At 41.6% G+C, this 19,098-nt stretch overlaps 1 protein-coding gene across 1 annotated transcript in view; it reads right to left on the minus strand.

Moving 5' to 3' along the window:
* The window catches only part of slco4a1 (solute carrier organic anion transporter family, member 4A1), a 33,935-nt gene that overhangs the window by 1,648 nt on the left and 13,189 nt on the right, over window positions 1-19,098 (minus strand). Inside the window, exons 2-13 of the mRNA XM_058410421.1 lie at window positions 14,592-15,182; window positions 14,130-14,505; window positions 11,251-11,341; window positions 10,099-10,220; window positions 8,598-8,709; window positions 7,456-7,610; window positions 6,302-6,536; window positions 5,023-5,185; window positions 4,721-4,896; window positions 4,570-4,634; window positions 3,768-3,916; window positions 1-2,137 (exon numbers count right to left, since the gene is read on the minus strand). The exon at window positions 1-2,137 is cut by the window's left edge and continues 1,648 nt beyond it. Coding sequence (XP_058266404.1) covers window positions 1,958-2,137; window positions 3,768-3,916; window positions 4,570-4,634; window positions 4,721-4,896; window positions 5,023-5,185; window positions 6,302-6,536; window positions 7,456-7,610; window positions 8,598-8,709; window positions 10,099-10,220; window positions 11,251-11,341; window positions 14,130-14,505; window positions 14,592-15,005 — 2,238 coding nt within the window. The 5' untranslated portion in view covers window positions 15,006-15,182 and the 3' untranslated portion in view covers window positions 1-1,957. The remainder of the gene's footprint in view (window positions 2,138-3,767; window positions 3,917-4,569; window positions 4,635-4,720; window positions 4,897-5,022; window positions 5,186-6,301; window positions 6,537-7,455; window positions 7,611-8,597; window positions 8,710-10,098; window positions 10,221-11,250; window positions 11,342-14,129; window positions 14,506-14,591; window positions 15,183-19,098) is intronic.

Here is a 19,098-nt window from a genome sequence, read left to right on the forward strand (position 1 = left end):
TTCTAAGTGCTTTTTAAATAGGATAGTAGAAAGAACAAATCAGTATACTGTGTTTCTAGAGAAATGATGAGCAGCACAGTGTAGTGGCAGGTACATCACGGCCGCCTCATAGCTCCAGGATAGATCCTCTGGTTTCTTCACACCTGCCAGGATGTGAATTAGCTACTCTAAATGAACCCCTAGGTATGAATAAGTGTGTGAATAAATGTGTGCGTGAATGTGTGCATTGCTGCCCTACGATGGACTCATCTAGGGTGTGTGCCCTCCTCGTACCCAGTGTTCCCAGTAAAGGCTCTGGATCAATCACGGCCCTGACCAGGATAAATCAGTTAATGAAGAGAAACAATAAGAAGTGCCTTTTGTCTTATGTATTACAGTATAATCAGATAACAGAGTGCTGCAGGAACGAGTCCTATATATATATATATATATATATACTTAAATTTGTTTTTTTCAAATTATCTTGAATGTGTTTGACACATGTTCAAGATACACTACATTGCCAAAAGTTTTGGGACGTCTGTCTTTACATGCACATGAATGTAATATGGAGTTGTCCTGCCTTTTGCAGCTTCAACTCTTCTGGGAAGGCTTTCCACAAGGTTTAGGAGTGTGTTTATGGGAATTTTTGACCATTCCTCTAGAAGTGCATTTGTGAGGTCAGGCACTGATGTTGGACGAGAAGGTCCGGCTCAGTCTCCACTCTAATTCACCCCAAAGGTGTTCTATGGGGTTGAGGTCAGGACTCTGTGTCACTCATCCATGTTTTTATGGACCTTGCTTTGTGCACTAGTGTGCAGTTATGTTGGAACAGGAAGGGGTCATCCCCAAACTGTTCCCACCAAGAACATCTTGAAACGTCTTGGTATGAAGCTGAAGCATTAAGAGTTCCTTTCACTGGAACTAAGGGGCCGAGCTCAACCCCTGAAAAACAACACCTGAATTCAATGATTTGGAGGGGTGTCCCAAAACCTTTGGCAATATAGAGTAATTTCAGGTTTTATTCTACGACATAAAGTGCATCAGTAATATGCCATGTGTGAGAGTCTTGAAAATGGCTAAGAACTGGTTAAATGACATTAAATGTCATTATGGTGAACACTGGTTCTATTACAGCCTTTCCACTAAGATTCATTCATAAAAAAGGGCATCCACAGTGGATCCTTATCAGTGAACAGATATTTTTAAATAACAATCAAAAGTGTTTTAGATTAGTGATGTCACATTCCTGTAGCTTAAATATCGCTTTTTCCTTCTGCCGATTTATTTAGGCTTCAAAAATCATAAAAGTTGTGTTCGTTTGTGAAGATAAACAAGATCACAGAGCTTATTTTCTGATGCTAACTTCTGGGTTGGTTTAAACAAAATGTCATCCATGCAGCACTATGTTTCCTGCATAAGGTAACGGCCATGCTGTGGCATAAAAAGTGGCATAGCATACATTTAAAAAAACAAAACCAAAAATATATATATAAAAATCTGATTATCTTTGGCTGGGTGTCCGAAGCACCTCCCTGCTTCAAACATATCCAATGTAGGTGCTGAGCAATTTATCAAACCTTGCAGAAGATCGAATCTATTGTGATGCTTAGAATCTGTAATCTAGAATAATTTGGGCGGCCAAAGAAAGAATTGTAATATCTAAACTATACTGATCGCAGAGGGTTATTCAAACATGAATCTTTAATCTATGACTCATGTCACTTCTTTTGCATCTTCCAGCATTTTATCAACAGTTCATTATGAACAAACGTGATCCATCTGCGAGATGACTGAAATATTAGATCTTCGCGTATCAGATGGATCACATTTGAGCGAGGCATGCCTGGCCAAAAAAAAGAGAAAAGACCAATAATAACCACAGTGCAGGTTCGTGTGTCTGGGGTTGTGATAAAGTTGATGGAAACGCACATATTCACACACGCTCATGCAGGGTGTGCGCTTGGGTGGGCGAAGGTCACAACTTGGCATGAACGTTGGCTATGATCTCAGGTGGGAGGTCTTTGACTGGCAGGTGTCCGACCTCGATGCCTCCGTCTATTGCACTGTGGTCTGTGTTCTCACAGCTATTCTGAGGAGATTCTGGAGGAGGTTTATACAGCACGCTGGCCAACATGAAGAAAACAGTGCCCAAAAACTGTGTGAGAGAGAGAGAGAGAGAGAGAAAGAGAGAGAGAGAGATTATTTAAATATGTGATTTGTAATTTCTATGTTATACACTATATTGCCAAAGGTTTTGGGACGTCTGCCGTTACATGCACATGAATGTAATATGGAGTTGTCCCGCCCTTTGCAGCTATAACAGCTTCAACTCTTCTGGGAAGGCTTTCCACAAGGTTTAGAAGTGTGTTTATGGGAATTTTTGACCGTTCCTCTAGAAGCGCATTTGTGAGGTCAGGCACTGATGTTGGACGAGAAGGTCTATAAGTCCTGTAAGTATTAAGTCCCATGGAAACCCCACTTCGCAACTTACAGGACTTACAGGATCTGCTGCTAACAACTTGGCACCAGATACCACAGCACACCTTCAGGGAGTCCATGCCTCAGCAGGTCAGGGCTGTTTTGGCAGCAAAAAGGGGGACCAACACAATATTAGACAGGCGGTTATAATGTTATGTCTAATCAGTGTACATCCTTGTCTATTGCACCACCCATATTAAAACTGTTCCCATGCGTTTTTTTGCACACGCTGTCTTGCACATTCACTCGATTGCACACCACATTTCAAAACTGCTGCTATTACAACAGTGTATGTTTACAGTCCTCTTATTTTTGCACACAGTACTGAATAACGTACAGAATGTATACTGGCTGGTGCTATTTTGTGTATTTGTCTTTGCACTGTCTTTTGTCTTGCACTGTTTGCACTAGGTTGCACATTATGTGGCTAGGACAACTGACTTTAAGTCCTTAGCTTTGTGTTGTTTTATGTAGCGACATGGTCATGGAGAAACGTTGTCTCATTTCACTTTGTGCTGCTTTAACACTACACGGGGAGCGTGGCCTCCTTTAAAACATCATCAGTGATATGCTTACTGATGTGTCTATGTTATTCATCACTCTTGACGAAACTCAATATTTTAGGGAAACAAAATAACCCACTGTAAAATATCTCATTGTCCGCTCATTATGCAAACTGGCTGGAGTGGACAGTGCAGCCTGCGTGTCGAAGCCAGTAGACTGACGCATGTCTTGAATCGGCTTCTGCGGATGATTTACCATAATTTGTGTAACTGGGCTGAATAATATTAAATGAATCACTAGATAAAAGGCTTTTAATAAATCAATGTCCTGTACAGTTTCACTGAGATTCAATGAGTGTGTGGGTGGGGGAATTTAATATAGAAAAAAAATTATTTCAACATTTATTGGACAATGCATTCTTTTTGCTCGATCCATCTGGAAGGATGGCTTCTATATATGAATATAGGGAGACCTCTCAAAGGTAAACAAATCATCGAAATGAACATGACTGATATCCCAAACTTATATATATATATCAGGGTCATTAAGACACAGAATTCTCACAGCTGGTGTAGTAGCCAGTAGTGGACTTTTCTGGATATATGTGGCTGAAATGACAATGTCAGTGCTTTTACTGTTACAGCTGATCGGTGTATAGTAGAAAATGTCAAACTTTTATAATGTGAAAGGTTTTCCCCATTCTGTAACACAAATGCTAAGACTGCCATATTTTTGGCCTTGTTATTTTGACAGTATCCACAAAGAGAGCAATGAATGCTCACTGGTCCAGTGTATTGTGTTACCTTGTAGATGATGCCAGCAATGAGTGTGTATTGGCTCATAGCAGAATTCTGGTATAGGTAACAAGACCCACGTTCTCCACACTGCTCTTGCCACAGCAGACACGAGATGTCAATCACTGACCCAAACGCGATTGGACCTGGGATGCCACCTGTAAGGACACAGGAACGTGTTACAAACAAGAAACCTCAACCAGACACAGCATTAAAATAAGTACATTTTCATTCAAACTCTGTCATTATTTGTTGTTGCTGCTCTTTTATTAGGATTGTTTATTGTATGCAGTACTGTATTTATCATGCTGATAATTTACCATGAATTTCAAAAGTGGCTTTTTTTTGTTTCCTAATATTGTGTTGGTCCCCCTTTTACAGCCAAAACAGCCCTGACCCGTCGAGGGCATGGACTCCACTAGATTCTTGAAGGTGTGCTGTGGTATCTGGCACTAAGATGTTAGCAGCAAAGTCCTGTAAGCTGCAAGGTGGGGCCTCCATGGGCTTAAAGGATACTTTTGACAGATACTGACCACTGCAGACCGGGAACACCCCACAAGAGCTGCAGTTTTGGAGATGCTCTGATCCAGTGTTCTAGCCATTGCAATTTGGCCCTGATCAAACTCGCACAAATCCTTACGCTGGTCCATTTTTCCTGCTTCTAACATCAACTTTGAGGACAAAATGTTCACTTGCTGTGTAATATATCCCACCCACTAACAGGTGCCATGATGAGGAGATCATCAGTCTTATTCACTTCACCTGTGAGCGGTCATAATGTTATGCCTAATCAGTGTATATAATAACATACCCAGCGTTCGCACCACAATCCACTGGATCCCCAGTCCGAATGACCTCTGACTGTCAGGGACACACCTAAAAGAGGAATCAGAGAACTCCAGTCAAGACTGTCAAGTGTGTATGACTGCAATAAAACTGAAACGGTCTCTATGGGGTTTTACCTCAGAGTAGCCGTGAGAGCAGGGATACTGCACAGAAAGGTGAAGGAGATGATGATGAAGAAGAAGGCAAGGAAGGCCGGCATGTGGTTACAGGAAGAGCTACACTTTCCTGCTACGGCCAGACCTTCCTCTCCTATTGACGTATTACCCATGATGCAGCTACAGCCTGTGAACGTCTAAACACACACATGCGGATATGTAATGCATGGGTCTCGTGCACTGCTTTTTTATTTTAATAGTATAGTAATATTTGGCTCGGTCGGTCTTGATTAGCAAATGATGGTGTGGATTGTACGCAGTACCTGTCTTTCTGTGGTCCTGTGTGTGTTGTTAACAGTACCGCAGCCCGCATGGCAGGCAGAGTAGTACATCACCCCATCAGCTCCACACACTGGGTTATACAGCGCCTCCACACAGTGACATTCTGCATTACACTCTACGGTCAAATTCCTACCTATTACAAGACTGAGACAAAGAGAGAGAAAGAGAAGGAGGGGGAAGAGAAGGGGGGATTCAGTTCAAATATTGTGTGCTCGTGAGAACACTATGGAATATTATGAGAACAGAGCATGAGGGAACAACGTTAGTGAGGTGTTGTGAGGAGAGCTTTGTCTGAGGACACTCTGCTCACAAGTTGAACTCAGTTTTCTTTGATCAACCAATTTCTGCTTTTATTTCCTGAAAACTGACATCGATCTCATTCTAACTCAAAGTAGACTTTTCATTTTATTGTGAACCAATGTTCACAGCTAACATATGTGTATAATTTACACTGAACAGGCAGAACATGCCTGTTGACCACCTGCCTAATATTGTGTTGGTCCCCCTTTTGCTGCCAAAACAGCCCTGACCTGTCGAGGCCTAGACTCCACTAGATCCCTGAAGGTGTGCTGTGGTTTCTGGCACCAAGATGTTAGCAGCAGATCCTTTAAGTCCTGTAAATTGTCCTCCATGGGCCTCATCTCACACCTTACAGGACTTAAAGGATACTTTTGATAGATACTGACCACTGCAGACTGGGAACACCCCACAAGAGCTGCAGTTTTGGAGATGCTCTGATCCAGTGGTCTAGCCATCACAATTTGGCCCTTCGTCAAACTCAAAGCTCAAATCCTTACACTTGTCCTGCGTAATTTTTCTTGCTTCTAACACATCAACTTTGAGGACAAAATGGGAGCTAACATGACCCAGTAGACCACTATTTATATAAACATTCAATTTGTTTACTGCATATTGACTTTTGCTGTGGGTTGGGATTCAAACCCTCTATGGGTATGCTGCTATGGCTTGTTATTAAGTGAACATGAGCATTGCTAACTGTACACAGATAATCTGTCAGCCATTATCTTGCTTTTTTTTTCGAAACACACATTCGATGTTATATACAACATATATAATTTATATCTTTATTTTGCTATTTCGTTAGATATCACACACACATGTTTAAGAATACTGGGGTGGTCAGATGTATCTGGAAAAACAAAGAAACTAAAAATAAGGCAGAATGATATTACACATGAGGCTGTGCTACCTCACACTGCCTGTAAAGGGAGGTGTTGATGTTGCTAGAGGCTGGTGTACCTGCTCTGATGCTGTGTGTAAGCCAAGCTGTTGTGAGATCTGCTCCGGTATGGTGCGGTCACTCCAGCCATAGGCACGTTGGGACAGTGAAGGAGGAAGACGAAGACAGCCACAAGGCTCACCAGTGCACAGAGCATGCAGAAGCGGATGATGCCACGGCAACGTAGGTTCAGCTTCTTCACGATGTAGCCACCCAGGAAGGTACCGCCTCCTCCAGCAGGAACCACCATGTAGCCTTAGGAGAGAAAATACTTGTTTAAGTGTTTGTGTGTCGTAGTCGGTTGCTTTATCACTACACAGGAAGCATGGCCTCCTTTAAAATGTCATTAGACCTTTCTGCACAACAGGCACTTCCTCAGCTGTCACTTTTGTACAGCACATATTGCAATGATTGCATGAACTTTGCAAACAATTGCATACATCTCCACTTCAGGCAACAGAACAGAACAGCAGTGATACACTGATCAGGCATAACATTATGACCACCTGCCTAATATTGTGTTGGTATGGCATGGACTCCACTAGATCCCTGAAGGTGTGCTGTTGTACCTGGCACCAAGATGTTAGCAGCAGATCCTTTCAGGGGCCTCCATGGGCCCCACCTTGCAACTTACAGGACTTAAAAGATACTTACAGGACTTAAAGGATACTAAAGATACCGACCACTGCAGACCCAGAACACCCCACAAGAGATGCAGTTTTGGAGATGCTCTGATCCAGTGGTCTAGCCATCACAATTTGGCCCTTGGTCAAACTTTAAGCTCAAATCCTTACACTTGTCCATTTTTCCTGCTTCTAACACATCAACTTTGAGGACAAAATGCTGACTTGCTGCCTAATATATCCCACCCACTAACAGGTGCCATGATGAGGAGATAAGCAGTGCTAATCACTTCACCTCTCAGTGATCATAATGTTATGCCTGATCGGTGGATATATAATTTAATATATTTCTCTTATTTATTTATTAATTTATTATAGCCTTTAATTTTATTACAGCATATTATATTTATTATAGCATTTCACCGGATGTATGGTTGTGTATGTGCCCAATAAAATTTTAACTTTTTGCTAAATAAAACAAACCAAAACTGCATTTTCAAAATCTGGCTCAATAATTTAGCTTGATTCAGAAAATACATTAGCTGTCTTACCAAACCAGGTGGCTGCCTCTGAAGCACTAAGACTGAACTGAGACTCCAGAAATTTGGGCCCAAAAGTGGACATGCCGGCGATTAGAGTAGCCTCTGTAGCACCAGCAAGGCACAGAAATATAAACGTAGGGTTTTTTAACAGCAGCAACACTGACCTGGAGAGAGAGAGAGAGAGAGAGAGAGGTTGACTTGTGTATTGTTAATTATTCAGTCTGTAGTTATATCTAATATCTAATCAGCCAATCAAAGCCTAAAATCAAGCAAGTAGACATCTAGAGCTTTAGTCATTGTTTAAATCAAATGTCTGTATCAGGAAAATGCTTTCTCAGTGACTTTGACTCTGGCATGGTTGTTGGTGTCAGGTGGGCTGGACTATTTCAGAAACTGCTGACCTCCTGGGATTTTCACACACAGCATTCAGCAGAATGACAAAAAACACACACACACACAGTGTGCAGCAGTTCCGTAGGAGATCAGCCAAGAATGGCCAGGCTGGATAAACTGACAGGAAGTCTACAGAAACTGAAATAACTGCTGTTACAAATGAGGGGAGCAGAAAAGTGCAACCCACCAAACCTTGAGATGGATGCTCTACAATAGAAATAGACCACACTGTGTTCCACTCCTTGTCGGCTATAAACAAGAAGTGAGGCTACGGTGGGCATCTCTCATCAGTAAGGTGCTTCTATTTGTAGATTTTATACATTTTGCTGCTGCTGCATGATTGATTAACCTAAACGACACATCCTCCATGACAAATCATAATTGTCTAAATTCTGTCTTTCCTTTACAGAACAGGAGGTGTCCAAGACCCACCTTGTTAAACGTTACAGAAAAAGGTTTCTTTGCTTTGACCTAACATATATGTTTACAAACTAACACTTCGCCCTAACGAATGAAGGAGTTCGGAGAGGATCTTTATCACACACGTTTGGCTCAAAACTCTATTTAGACCACACAGGTTTGTTTCTAGATCCTCCTATTGTGTTTCAACATCTGCTCTCTGTGTGTGGTACCACCCTCTGCTGGCCTCGGCTTTATTTAGTTTGTTCTCGGATATTCTTGTTTCAGCATCCACTGGATTTTCTGTCTCATCAACATGTTTCATCAGTGATGGGTACTTATGTGCTGGTGCTTTTTACCTCGGCATGTCTTTTACTGTCTTGCCAAACTGGGGGTCAGAGGCGGTCGCTTGACTTCCATCCTTCAGCTGATGGGCCTCAGACACACGCATGGCTATAAAGCGCTGAGACCCTGTGTGTGTGTGTGTGTGTTAGTATGAGATATATATATATATATATATATATATATATATATATATATATATATATATATATATATATATATATATATATGTATAGAGAGAGAGAGAGAGAGAGATAGACAAAGGTTGACTGCCCACATTTATCACAATATAATCAATATATAGATAATCTATGTATAATCATATATATTTTATTTTCCTCTACATTTCCTTCAATGCTGCACCATGTACAATATTTTAGCTCACTGAAGTAAATGTGTATAAAGGGATACAATATATGCGGTACAATTTCACTCTCCAGAAGATTATATACAAACTAATGGACAACAGTAGTTAAAAGTCTACACACCCCTGCAGATTTTTATGATGTAAAAAATCAAACATACAGTAGATAAACGCTTTTTTCCACCTTTTGTGAGGCATAGCAAACAACATAACATACACCGATCAGGCAAAACATAATGACCACTTATGACCATTATAAGAGGTGCCATGAATAAGAATAAGTTGCAACTTCCAGGACTTAAAGGATCTGCTTCTAACATCTGGGTGCCAGATACCACAGCACACCTTCAGGGATCTAGTGGAGTCCATGCCTCGATGGTTCAGGGCTGTTTTGGCAGCAAAAGGGGGACCGACAGAATATTAGGCAGGTGGTCATAATGTTATCCCTGATCGGTGTATAACATTTATAACAGAACATAATTTGTCTCCTCAGTCCCTAACACATCTTGCCACATTTTAGTAAAATGCCTTTAGAAAGCCTTATATGTTTCATTTTTTTTGTGAGAAAGAGCTTCCCACTAGCCACACTACCCCACAACGCAGACATGTGAAGAATACAAAAGAAAGTTGTCACATGCAGGGAGTGACTAGTGCTTGCCAGAGATTCCTGCAGCTCCTATAAACTCTTCATAGCCTCCCAGATCATCTTTGTAAAGTCCTTTCATCAATTTCAGAGAGGGACGTCTTGTTCTTGGTAATGTGATTTTGGTGCCCTATTTTCTCCACCGGCTGATTCTCGTTGTATCTAACATTTTGGAAATTTTGTACCCTTCTCCCGATTGATACTTTTCAGCTGTAAGATCCCCTCCATGCTTTCTAGAGCTCTTTGTAGAGCATGGCTTCAGCAATCGGTTGAAACAAGAAGATATGAAGTCAATTCAACAGAAACGGTGTATCTGTATTGATCAGAATCACTTCACTGACCACTGACTTTCTATTTGTTTGCCACTTGAATTTTGTTGGTTGGATGAAAAAATACAGCTGGCATGATTTATCTTTCTGTCAGAGGTGTGTAGACTTCTTATATCCACCGGATTATTTGAACTGAATGACCTAGGGCTGTTTGTGGACTAGACTGGACTGACGGATTGTACCTGGCAGTTGGCGAGGATAGCCCAGAATGGGTAGAGCGGTGATGAGGGCAGCAGCTCCTCCTGCCAGGAACCCAATCCACCATGCCCCCACCCACAGTGGGTTTTCTGGAGTCAGATCAGGTCTGAGGAAATAGAAGGAATGCAGCTTTTTATATGTAATTTCACTGATCAAACAGAAAGAGAAAATACATCTTCAAGTATTTAGGAAATATTACACATGAGCCAAAATGTCTAACTTGGGACACAGAACTGCCCTGCTGAAGCATGCAGTAACTATGAATGCTGTCATTGTTTGTCCAGGGGAACATGAAGTCTATTTTCTGCATCTTATGCAATACAATAACTCCATTATCTCTACACAATCTCACACTTCCACAGTATCCAGTGTTGTTTACTCTGGTTCTATTCTATAATATTAACAGACCTGCCCACCATTATAAGGTCTCACTCAAAGATATGCCAAAAGAGCTGTCTTTTTCTCACCAATAAACTGGGAGATGAGCTCATCAGCGTATTACTCTGGAATGAGTGACAGTGTCTGATTAAGCCCCGCCTCCTTTCATTATCACATGCTGTTGAGGGGACGCCTTGTTGTTTCCCCCCCTCTATTTCTCTATTTCATCGATTCTCCACGATTTGATCACCAGTCAGTTTCCCACCCACCAGCCATTTAAACAAATTTATCAAATGACTGAAACCACTTGGGTGAAGGTGAGGGCTAACATGCACTTCCTATGAGACACCTGCTGCTCACAGGGCATCATAAAACATCTTTAATCAGTGATAGGTGCAAACACTACAGATTTGTTTCATTAATATGAAATAAAATCTGGCACTGGATGATCGGCTCAGCTAATATTAGACAAGTATACAATTAACATCAGTAGTACAGTTTGGTTCCATGTTTTTAAGCCTATTGTTTAAATGGTGCAACGTGAGCAGGGAAAAATCAATATCTCACAAGCCTAAAGCACAGGCAAAAAAATGTCATAAAGAAAACTCAGTTATAGACCAATAGAAATTGTTCAATTGTTTTTCCTGCCGTATTTTCCTAACACTCCTCTTTTGCTACCTCACAATAACCTCAAAGACCTCATGGCCCTATTCACCCCAGAGCCCCCGAATGACCTTAGGCAAGCATAAAAGACTCACTTTTGGCCAATTTCCGTGTAGATGTTGAGGAAAAAGCCACCCAGCAGGTATCCAGCTGCCGGGCCTATAATAGCTGCAGTGTAGAAGATACCTAGGGAAAATAAGGCATGTTAGTTTAGAAGGGTAGCATATTAGCACTAGATCTTTCACGGCTCACCCCCTGAGCGTTCGGGAAAACTCCATTGTTCCATTTCACAGAATCCATGTTGGATTTTTGATCTCTGCCTAGGCTAGGCTATGTTTAGAAATGGAAACTAGAGTACAGAGATGCAATTGTCCGTGAATGCCTTTGAAATGCGGATGGTGGGGACTGGGAAGCAGCACAATTGTAGGACGCTTTATTGATGTTGAAAGTGGAGCTTGGCAGTAAAGGTCAATAATTATGCTGCTGTATACAATGGTGTCTGATAGGAACAAAATAAAAAAAAATAAATAAAAAAAAGTCAAATGCAAATTCATGTAGATTTCCAACATCCCAAATCATATTGTGGGCTAAAGTACTTCAGTTCTCTGGAACACACATACACTATCTTGCCAAAAAGTTTTGGGACGTCTGCCCTTACATGCACATGAATGTAATATGGAGTTGTCCCGCCCTTTGCACCTATAACAGCTTCAACTCTTCTGGGAAGGCTTTCCACAAGGTTTAGGAGTGTGTTTATGGGAATTTTTGACCATTTCTCTAGAAGCACATTTGTGAGGTCAGGCACTGATGTTGGACGAGAAGTCCTGGCTCGCAGTCTCTGCTCTAATTCGTCCCAAAGGTGTTCTATCAGATGAAGTGCAGGCCAGTCAAGTTGCTCCAAACCAAACTTGCTCATCCATGTCTTTATGGACCTTGCTTTGTGCACTGGTGTTGGAACAGGAAGGGGTCATCCCCAAACTCTTCCCACAAAGTTGGGAGCATGAAATTGTCCAAAATGTCTTGGTATGAAGCTGAAGCATTAAGAGTTCCTTTCACTGGAACTAAGGGGCCGAGCCCAACCCCTGAAAAACAACAGCTGAATTCAATGATTTGGAGGGGTGTCCCAAAACTTTTGGCAATATAGTGTATATACATAAGAAATAAGTAGCTCTAAATGACGCCATGATATCACACTGCTCTGTGTTTGCAGTTCAATAAAACGACTGAATATTTTCGACTTGTTTTTCATGGCCTTTACAACATCGTTTACAGGAAATTGTGGACTTGAAATGTATGAGTGCTTTTAGAGCCCACTTTTAATCCACACATACACATGTTTGCACTTCAATTACATGGTCAACTCTTTTTATAACTCTTCTTTTCATAACCTTTATAAACTCCATTTACAAGAAATACACTATATATATATATGTCACTACTGAGACCAGAAGTTAAACAAGGAAGCCTTTTATACGAGCTCTAACACACAAAGACACAAGAAAGGTCACTTTTTTCCCTCCACATCAACCACACTGACCTATTAAGCTTAGGCTAAATCACACGAAACTTTTCAGTTGAACAAATAAATGAGAGTGTCAGGGCCTGATACAGTGAATTGGGTTTCCAATTATAGCTTTATCTTTAATCTAAATTCGAACTCAATATCTTCTTCTGCGAGCTCTTCTTCTTGTGGTTAGCTCTAGACAGGATATACAGACTACTTTAATTCAGGACTGTTTTTAGTAAGAGGGCTTATGATGTCACAAGCCTCAGTTGACTTTTACTTTGTTCCTTGTTGCTCAACAGTACTGCAATGACTATGGTTTGACCTACAACACCATAAGACCAGCAACAATCTGCATTGGTGTGCTCCTACATTGAACAAACATCTAGCTTTGAAACACTGACATTTTTCCCCATACTCACTAGTGTATATTGATCACTTCCAATCACCTGCACATTCGAAGCACATTTGCTTTAGTAGTACTCACAAAACACCATATAAGCCAAAGTTCACATGAAGACAAAGTGATGACTAAACAAACAAGTGCCTCCTTAAGCACAAATCTTCCATTAATGCCAGCTCATTGCAGACTAATTTTTCCCCCTGTTATATCACTACATCTTTTATCCTACACTGGAAAAAAAACATACTCAATGAATTTATGCATACATCAGTTCCACGCGAGTTCACACCGGAGCTGAGAATCAAACCCACAACAATGGCATCTTGCATCAGAAACATTACTACTGCCTTATTCTACCATGCAGGTTTTAACAGCAATAATATAGTTGTACACTATGTTGGCAAAAGTTTTGGGACACCCCTACATATCATTGAATTCAGGTGTTGTTTTTCAGGGGTTGGGCTCGGCCCCTTAGTTCCAGTGAAAGAAACACTTAATGCTTCAGCATACCAAGACATTTTGGACAATTTTATGCTCCCATCTTTGTGGGAAGAGTTTGGGGATGACCCCTTCCTGTTCTAACATGACTGCACACCAGTGGACAAAGCAAGGTCCATAAAGACATGGATGAGTGAGTTTGGCGTGGAGGAACTTGACTGGCCTGCACAGAGTCCTGACCTCAACCCCATAGAACACCTTTGGGATGAATTAGAGTGGAGACTGTGAGCCACGCCTTCTCATTTAACATCAGGGTAGCTCAAGTGGTTAAGGCTCTGGGTTGTTGTGTGGAAGATCGGGGTTCAAGCCCCTGCACCGCCAAGCTGCTGCCACTGGGCCCTTGAGCAAAGCCCCCCTGCTCCAGGGCTGCTGCATCATGGCTGACCCTGTGTTCTGACCCCTGAATTGTTTCCCCTGGTTCTTCAGGAATGCCACATCTAATTTACAGATGAATTTGTTTACATCTAGTCTGATAAATAAGGCCCACTGAATCTCTCAACATATCTTAAAACCACCCACTGCAGTGACAATTATGATTGAGAAATTTCACGCCCTAGCTATTCACTTACCTATGTAGACTGGCGCATAATTGGACTTGACGTTCTCATCCAGGTAAGTAACACCAAGTGTGTAGAGTGGTGTAGCACCAACACCATGCAGAAACTGGCCCAGCATGAAGATGTAGCGGTACAATGAGAGTCTACTTCCTTGGTTGTTCCCGCACCCATCCGTCTGATTGGCTGAGCACAGCCCTGTATGCTCCAGTACTCTGGGCTGGTAAACTGGCGTGGTGAAGTGCGGCAGCGCGAACACGAGTGAGCCGAGCGCCATAATGAAAACTCCCCAGCCCAGCCAGCGGGGCTTGTGTCCTGTGCCACCAAAATAGCTCACGAACGTCAGGCACACGCACGCAGCAATGTCATAGGAGCTAGCGATGAGCCCAGCCTGTAATTACAAGAACAGCATATCTTAGCTGAGTCACGCTGTAATCAGTTCCTTTTCCATTAAAAAGAAAAATAAGACCAACAGACCTGATAGCTGCGCAAATCAAAGCGTCTCTCGATGGACGTGATGACGGTGTTGATGAAACCGTTGATTATCATGCCCTGGAGGAACGAGGCCACGCACAGGAAGAAGAGCACCCAGCGGGCAGTGTTGAAGCTCTGGATAAAGCGGGGGGTCAGAGCTCCCCATCCACACAGGTTCTCTGTGTCCGAGGACAGAAAATTAACCCCTACTGTTGCCCCAGAGAGATTAACAGTGTTCTTGGTCGTCTTGATGGGGGCATCTGCAGGTGGACGGTGAGGGGTGGAGCCAGTAGGCGTGCTGACCTGTGACTCCAGTGGGCTTGGCAAGTCCACACTGGGGACAATTGGTCCATCTTGCAGATCCAGCAGTTCTTGCCTGGAGCTGAAGGAACTATCATTGTTGAGCAGGTGGGGCATGACCCCTTTTGGGAAAACACTAAAACTTTGAGGTAAAATAAATGAATTTCAAATCCTGGTTCTTGATTTTATTTTTTTTTTCTCCCTGAGCTGAGATGAGACCTGCAGTTCAGATGTCAGTGTTAGACCAAACCATGAGGAGGCACAGAAATGCTTTGGAGGTAGGAAGACATCATTCTGAAATGAAAAGATTCTGAGTTAAAAACAGGGGGGAAAAAATCACATGATTCATAATCATAAGTTGTCTTATAATTACTCAATAACAGTACACATGCACAATAACAGATCCAGAAGCCTGGATATGATGCTCACAGCTACAGCCAAAATATTTTTGAATGGAATTGCAATACTGAAACAGAACACGGAGGTGGAAGTGGGGGCGTGGAACCGAGGGCCGAATTGTGAATGGAGGGCGGAGCCGAGGGAAGCCAGTGGTAAGGATCGCACACCTGTGTTAAATTATTAAATTATAGTGATGACTTTTCTCTGTTGCAGTGAGCTCTGACAGAGATAAAAGAGAGAAACGAGAAAACTTTCCGAAGCCTGCCTCCAGTTTCCATTTTTCCTGAGTTTTGGAGCAACTATAACATCTATTAAATCTCTGAAATTCTTTTGACACTTACACAAATAGAATTATAGGAAAAATAAACAGCCATACGAATAAAACCTGAGAAGTGGAGAGAGAGAGAGAGAGAGAGAAAGAGAGAGAGAGAAAGAGAGGCTTGAGCAACAAAAATGACTGTGACACTGAGTCACATTTAAACATATAATGGTACATTTCAAAACCCTGCTTACAAAATAAATATATGTTGAAATATGAAGCTGTGAAAGTAAACCTATCACGTAAATTCCAATCAAACTTCTTTCTCTCCAATCTCCTCACTCACTAACTCACTAATTCACACGTACAGAGGCTCGCAGCCACAAAGCAACCGGAGAGGATTTGCTTTCAAAGAGATCTGCTGACTTCCACCGACAGTGACCGCTGGTGACTACATGTGTTCGTGTCCAGTTGAAAATATTTGCAAACGTGGAGCAACATCTACTAATGAGAGTGAAGATAGTAGAGTTTATTTGATCTTCCATGTCCATGCTTCTCCATCATCTCTATATGATACATACACTATATTGCCAAAAGTTTTGGGACGTCTCCAACTCTTTTGAAAAGGCTTTCTACAAGGTTTAGGAGAGTGTTTATGGGTATTATTGACCATTCCTCTCTAGAAGCACATTTGTGAGGAGAGACAAGACGGCCTGGCTCACAGTCTCCGCTCTAATCCATCCCAAAGGTGTTCTATCAGGTTGTGGTCAGGACTGTGTGCAGGCCAGTCAACTTCCTCCACACCAAACTCACTCATCCATGTTTTTATAGAACTTACTTTGTGTACTGGTGTGCAGTCATGTTGGAACATTACGGGGTCATCCCTAAACTGTTCCCACAAAGTTGGGAACATAAAATTGTCCAAAATGTCTTAGTATGAAGTTGAAGCATTAAGATTGGAACAACTGAATTGAATGATTTGGAGGGGTGTCCCAAAACTTTTGGCAATATAGTGTATATATATATATATACACTGCTGAATTTAAAATATTAATGATCTCTGCCCAGAATGTTTCCTTTTTAGCGGTAACAAAACTGATTTGGAATATTAGCTGCACCACCCATTGATAAACATTATTATTATGGCAACCAATAGTAGAAACTCCTACTGATGACTTCATAGTTCAGAAATTAGCGACTCATATGAATAAAATTGCAACACAACACTAACTTTAAATTATAATATCTTTCAGCATTACAGGGTCCAGCATTGTGTCTGTGATGACTCCAAGCATCTGCCTGTTTAGCGCAGTGGTTTGTTTACAGCTCACTTCACACTTACTGATTTTGACTTGTCTAGATTACGCCTGTTGTCTGATTGCCTCACCATTTGCCTTCCTCATGTTCCTGAGGCCCTTCTACTGGTTTAAAAACAATGCCCTTCCATCTGTTTGTCTGTTTCATGACAGGATATTTCGCCAAAACACTGATACAGGAAGCTTTAGTGAAATCTGCCAAGCCCTCACTGCTCAAGACCATGTAGTTGGCAAGCAGAAAGAACAAATCTCCATCAGCCAACTACAAGAAACGATGTATCCCAGTACCATTATGGCAGTGCCTACTCCTTATAACTGGCTTCTCATTACACCATCTGACAAGTGTGATGATCCAAACTTTAGTGCCAAGCTTTATTGCTTCACTGGTTTGAGACCAAGGAGACAGATGAGCATCCCTAAACGCTTTAAAAGAAACAGCATTCCACATCTTAATATCCAACTTAAAACATATACAAAGAAAGTTATTAGTTAGCTGAGTAAGCTGGATTAGCTGGCCAGATTTTTACAGTCTATTAAACCTTTGATGTTACTTCAATATTTTGTAGAAATTAGAATTGTTTTGTACTCTTTCCACTACTGGTAATGACATCATAATTTTTTTTTACATTTCTAATTGAAATAAAATGCCCCCATTTTGCATGTCAGAAAATCTGATAAAGAAAATTATCCAGTCAGCTAGGGGGGAATGGTGATTAGCACATTTGCCTCACATACGCTATATTCTATTGTACTATATCACTATAAGCTTTTGGGACACCCCTCCAAATCACTGAATTCTGTGGTTGGTTTTCAGGGGTTGGGCTCGGCCCCTAAGTTCCAATGAAAGGAACTCTTAATGTTTCAGCTTCATACCAAGACATTTTGGACAATTGGAGTCCTGACCTCAACCTGATAGAACACCTTTGGGATGAATTAGCGCGAAGACTGTAAGCCAGATCTTCTCATCCAACATCAGTGCCTGACCTCACAAATGTGCTTCTACAGGAACGGTCAAAAATTCCCATAAACACACTCCTAAACCTTGTGGAAAGCCTCCCCAGAAGAGTTGAAGCTGTTATAGCTGCAAAGGGCGGGACAACTCCATATTACATTTATGTGTATGTAAAGGCAGCCATCCCAAAACTTTTGCCAATATAGTGGATACAGGTTAGGGGTTTGATTCTCTTCTCCACCATGTGTGTGTGTGTGGTGATGATCCAGTCAGATTGAAGGTAATATACAAATAAAATGCTTAAATTATATTCAGAGCATGTTGTATTCTGGGAGCCGGTGGATGCAGTGTACAGCATTCAGGCCCAACAGCTCCAGGGTCACTGGTTTGATCCCATCCTATCCCACCCCATGTTTTGTGTTTCCAGGATAAGCTTTAAATCCACTGTGACCCTGACTGGAATACATAGTGCTTACTGAAGATGAATAAATGAAGGCCTTGACTACAGGCTTAAAATATTGACATTAGTAAATGTTGCTTGTCATCTTAGTGTACTTCTCCCAAAGTATACATAGAAATGTTAGCATGTCGACAGTAAACAGGAGGCCTACGTCACAGTCTACTTCTCTGTAAGTATATTTACACATACTGGTACTGCACCTGAAAAGAAAACTTGGATAAACATGGTGCTTTATACAGTAAGATGTAATTCATGTTTCAGAATATTAATGAGGTGGCGTGACCATGGTGTCAGAAGTGGTACTCTGAATTGCTGTGCTGTGATTGGACACTCATCATTTGTTCCTCAGGAACTACAGGTCACAAAAGGAATAAATAAATTCTGTGCCTGTTTTTAGTTTTCAGCCGCCTGTATCATTTGTTTTGTGTTCCACAAGCCATTCTTTTCTGGACTCAAAGTACAAACAGAGGGAAGCTGAAACAGTGAGCGGTGTCCACGGATTTGAGAATAGTCTCAGTATTTGCTTTGGAGTCCTGGCTGTGTCAGACTCTTTGAAGCATAGCTGGGTGCTAAACAGGTCAACGGCACAAACAACAGAGAGGAGGAAACCAAGCAGGCCGTATGCTTTCACTGACAACATTTAGGAAGGAAGTTCAGCAATAACACCAGCTTTTTGTGTCAGCTTGATGAGAGGGTGTTGGAAAGCAAGGTAGGTGCTGTGAATCACTTCGTCAATCAATTGAAGAATCTTTTTTGTTGTCAGTGTTAATACACAGAGGAATCTATACAGTGCAAAATGTAGAAGACAAGACCACTTGCAAAAC

Source organism: Hemibagrus wyckioides, linkage group LG15, assembly GCF_019097595.1.
Source record: "Hemibagrus wyckioides isolate EC202008001 linkage group LG15, SWU_Hwy_1.0, whole genome shotgun sequence".
Lineage (NCBI taxonomy): Eukaryota > Metazoa > Chordata > Actinopteri > Siluriformes > Bagridae > Hemibagrus > Hemibagrus wyckioides.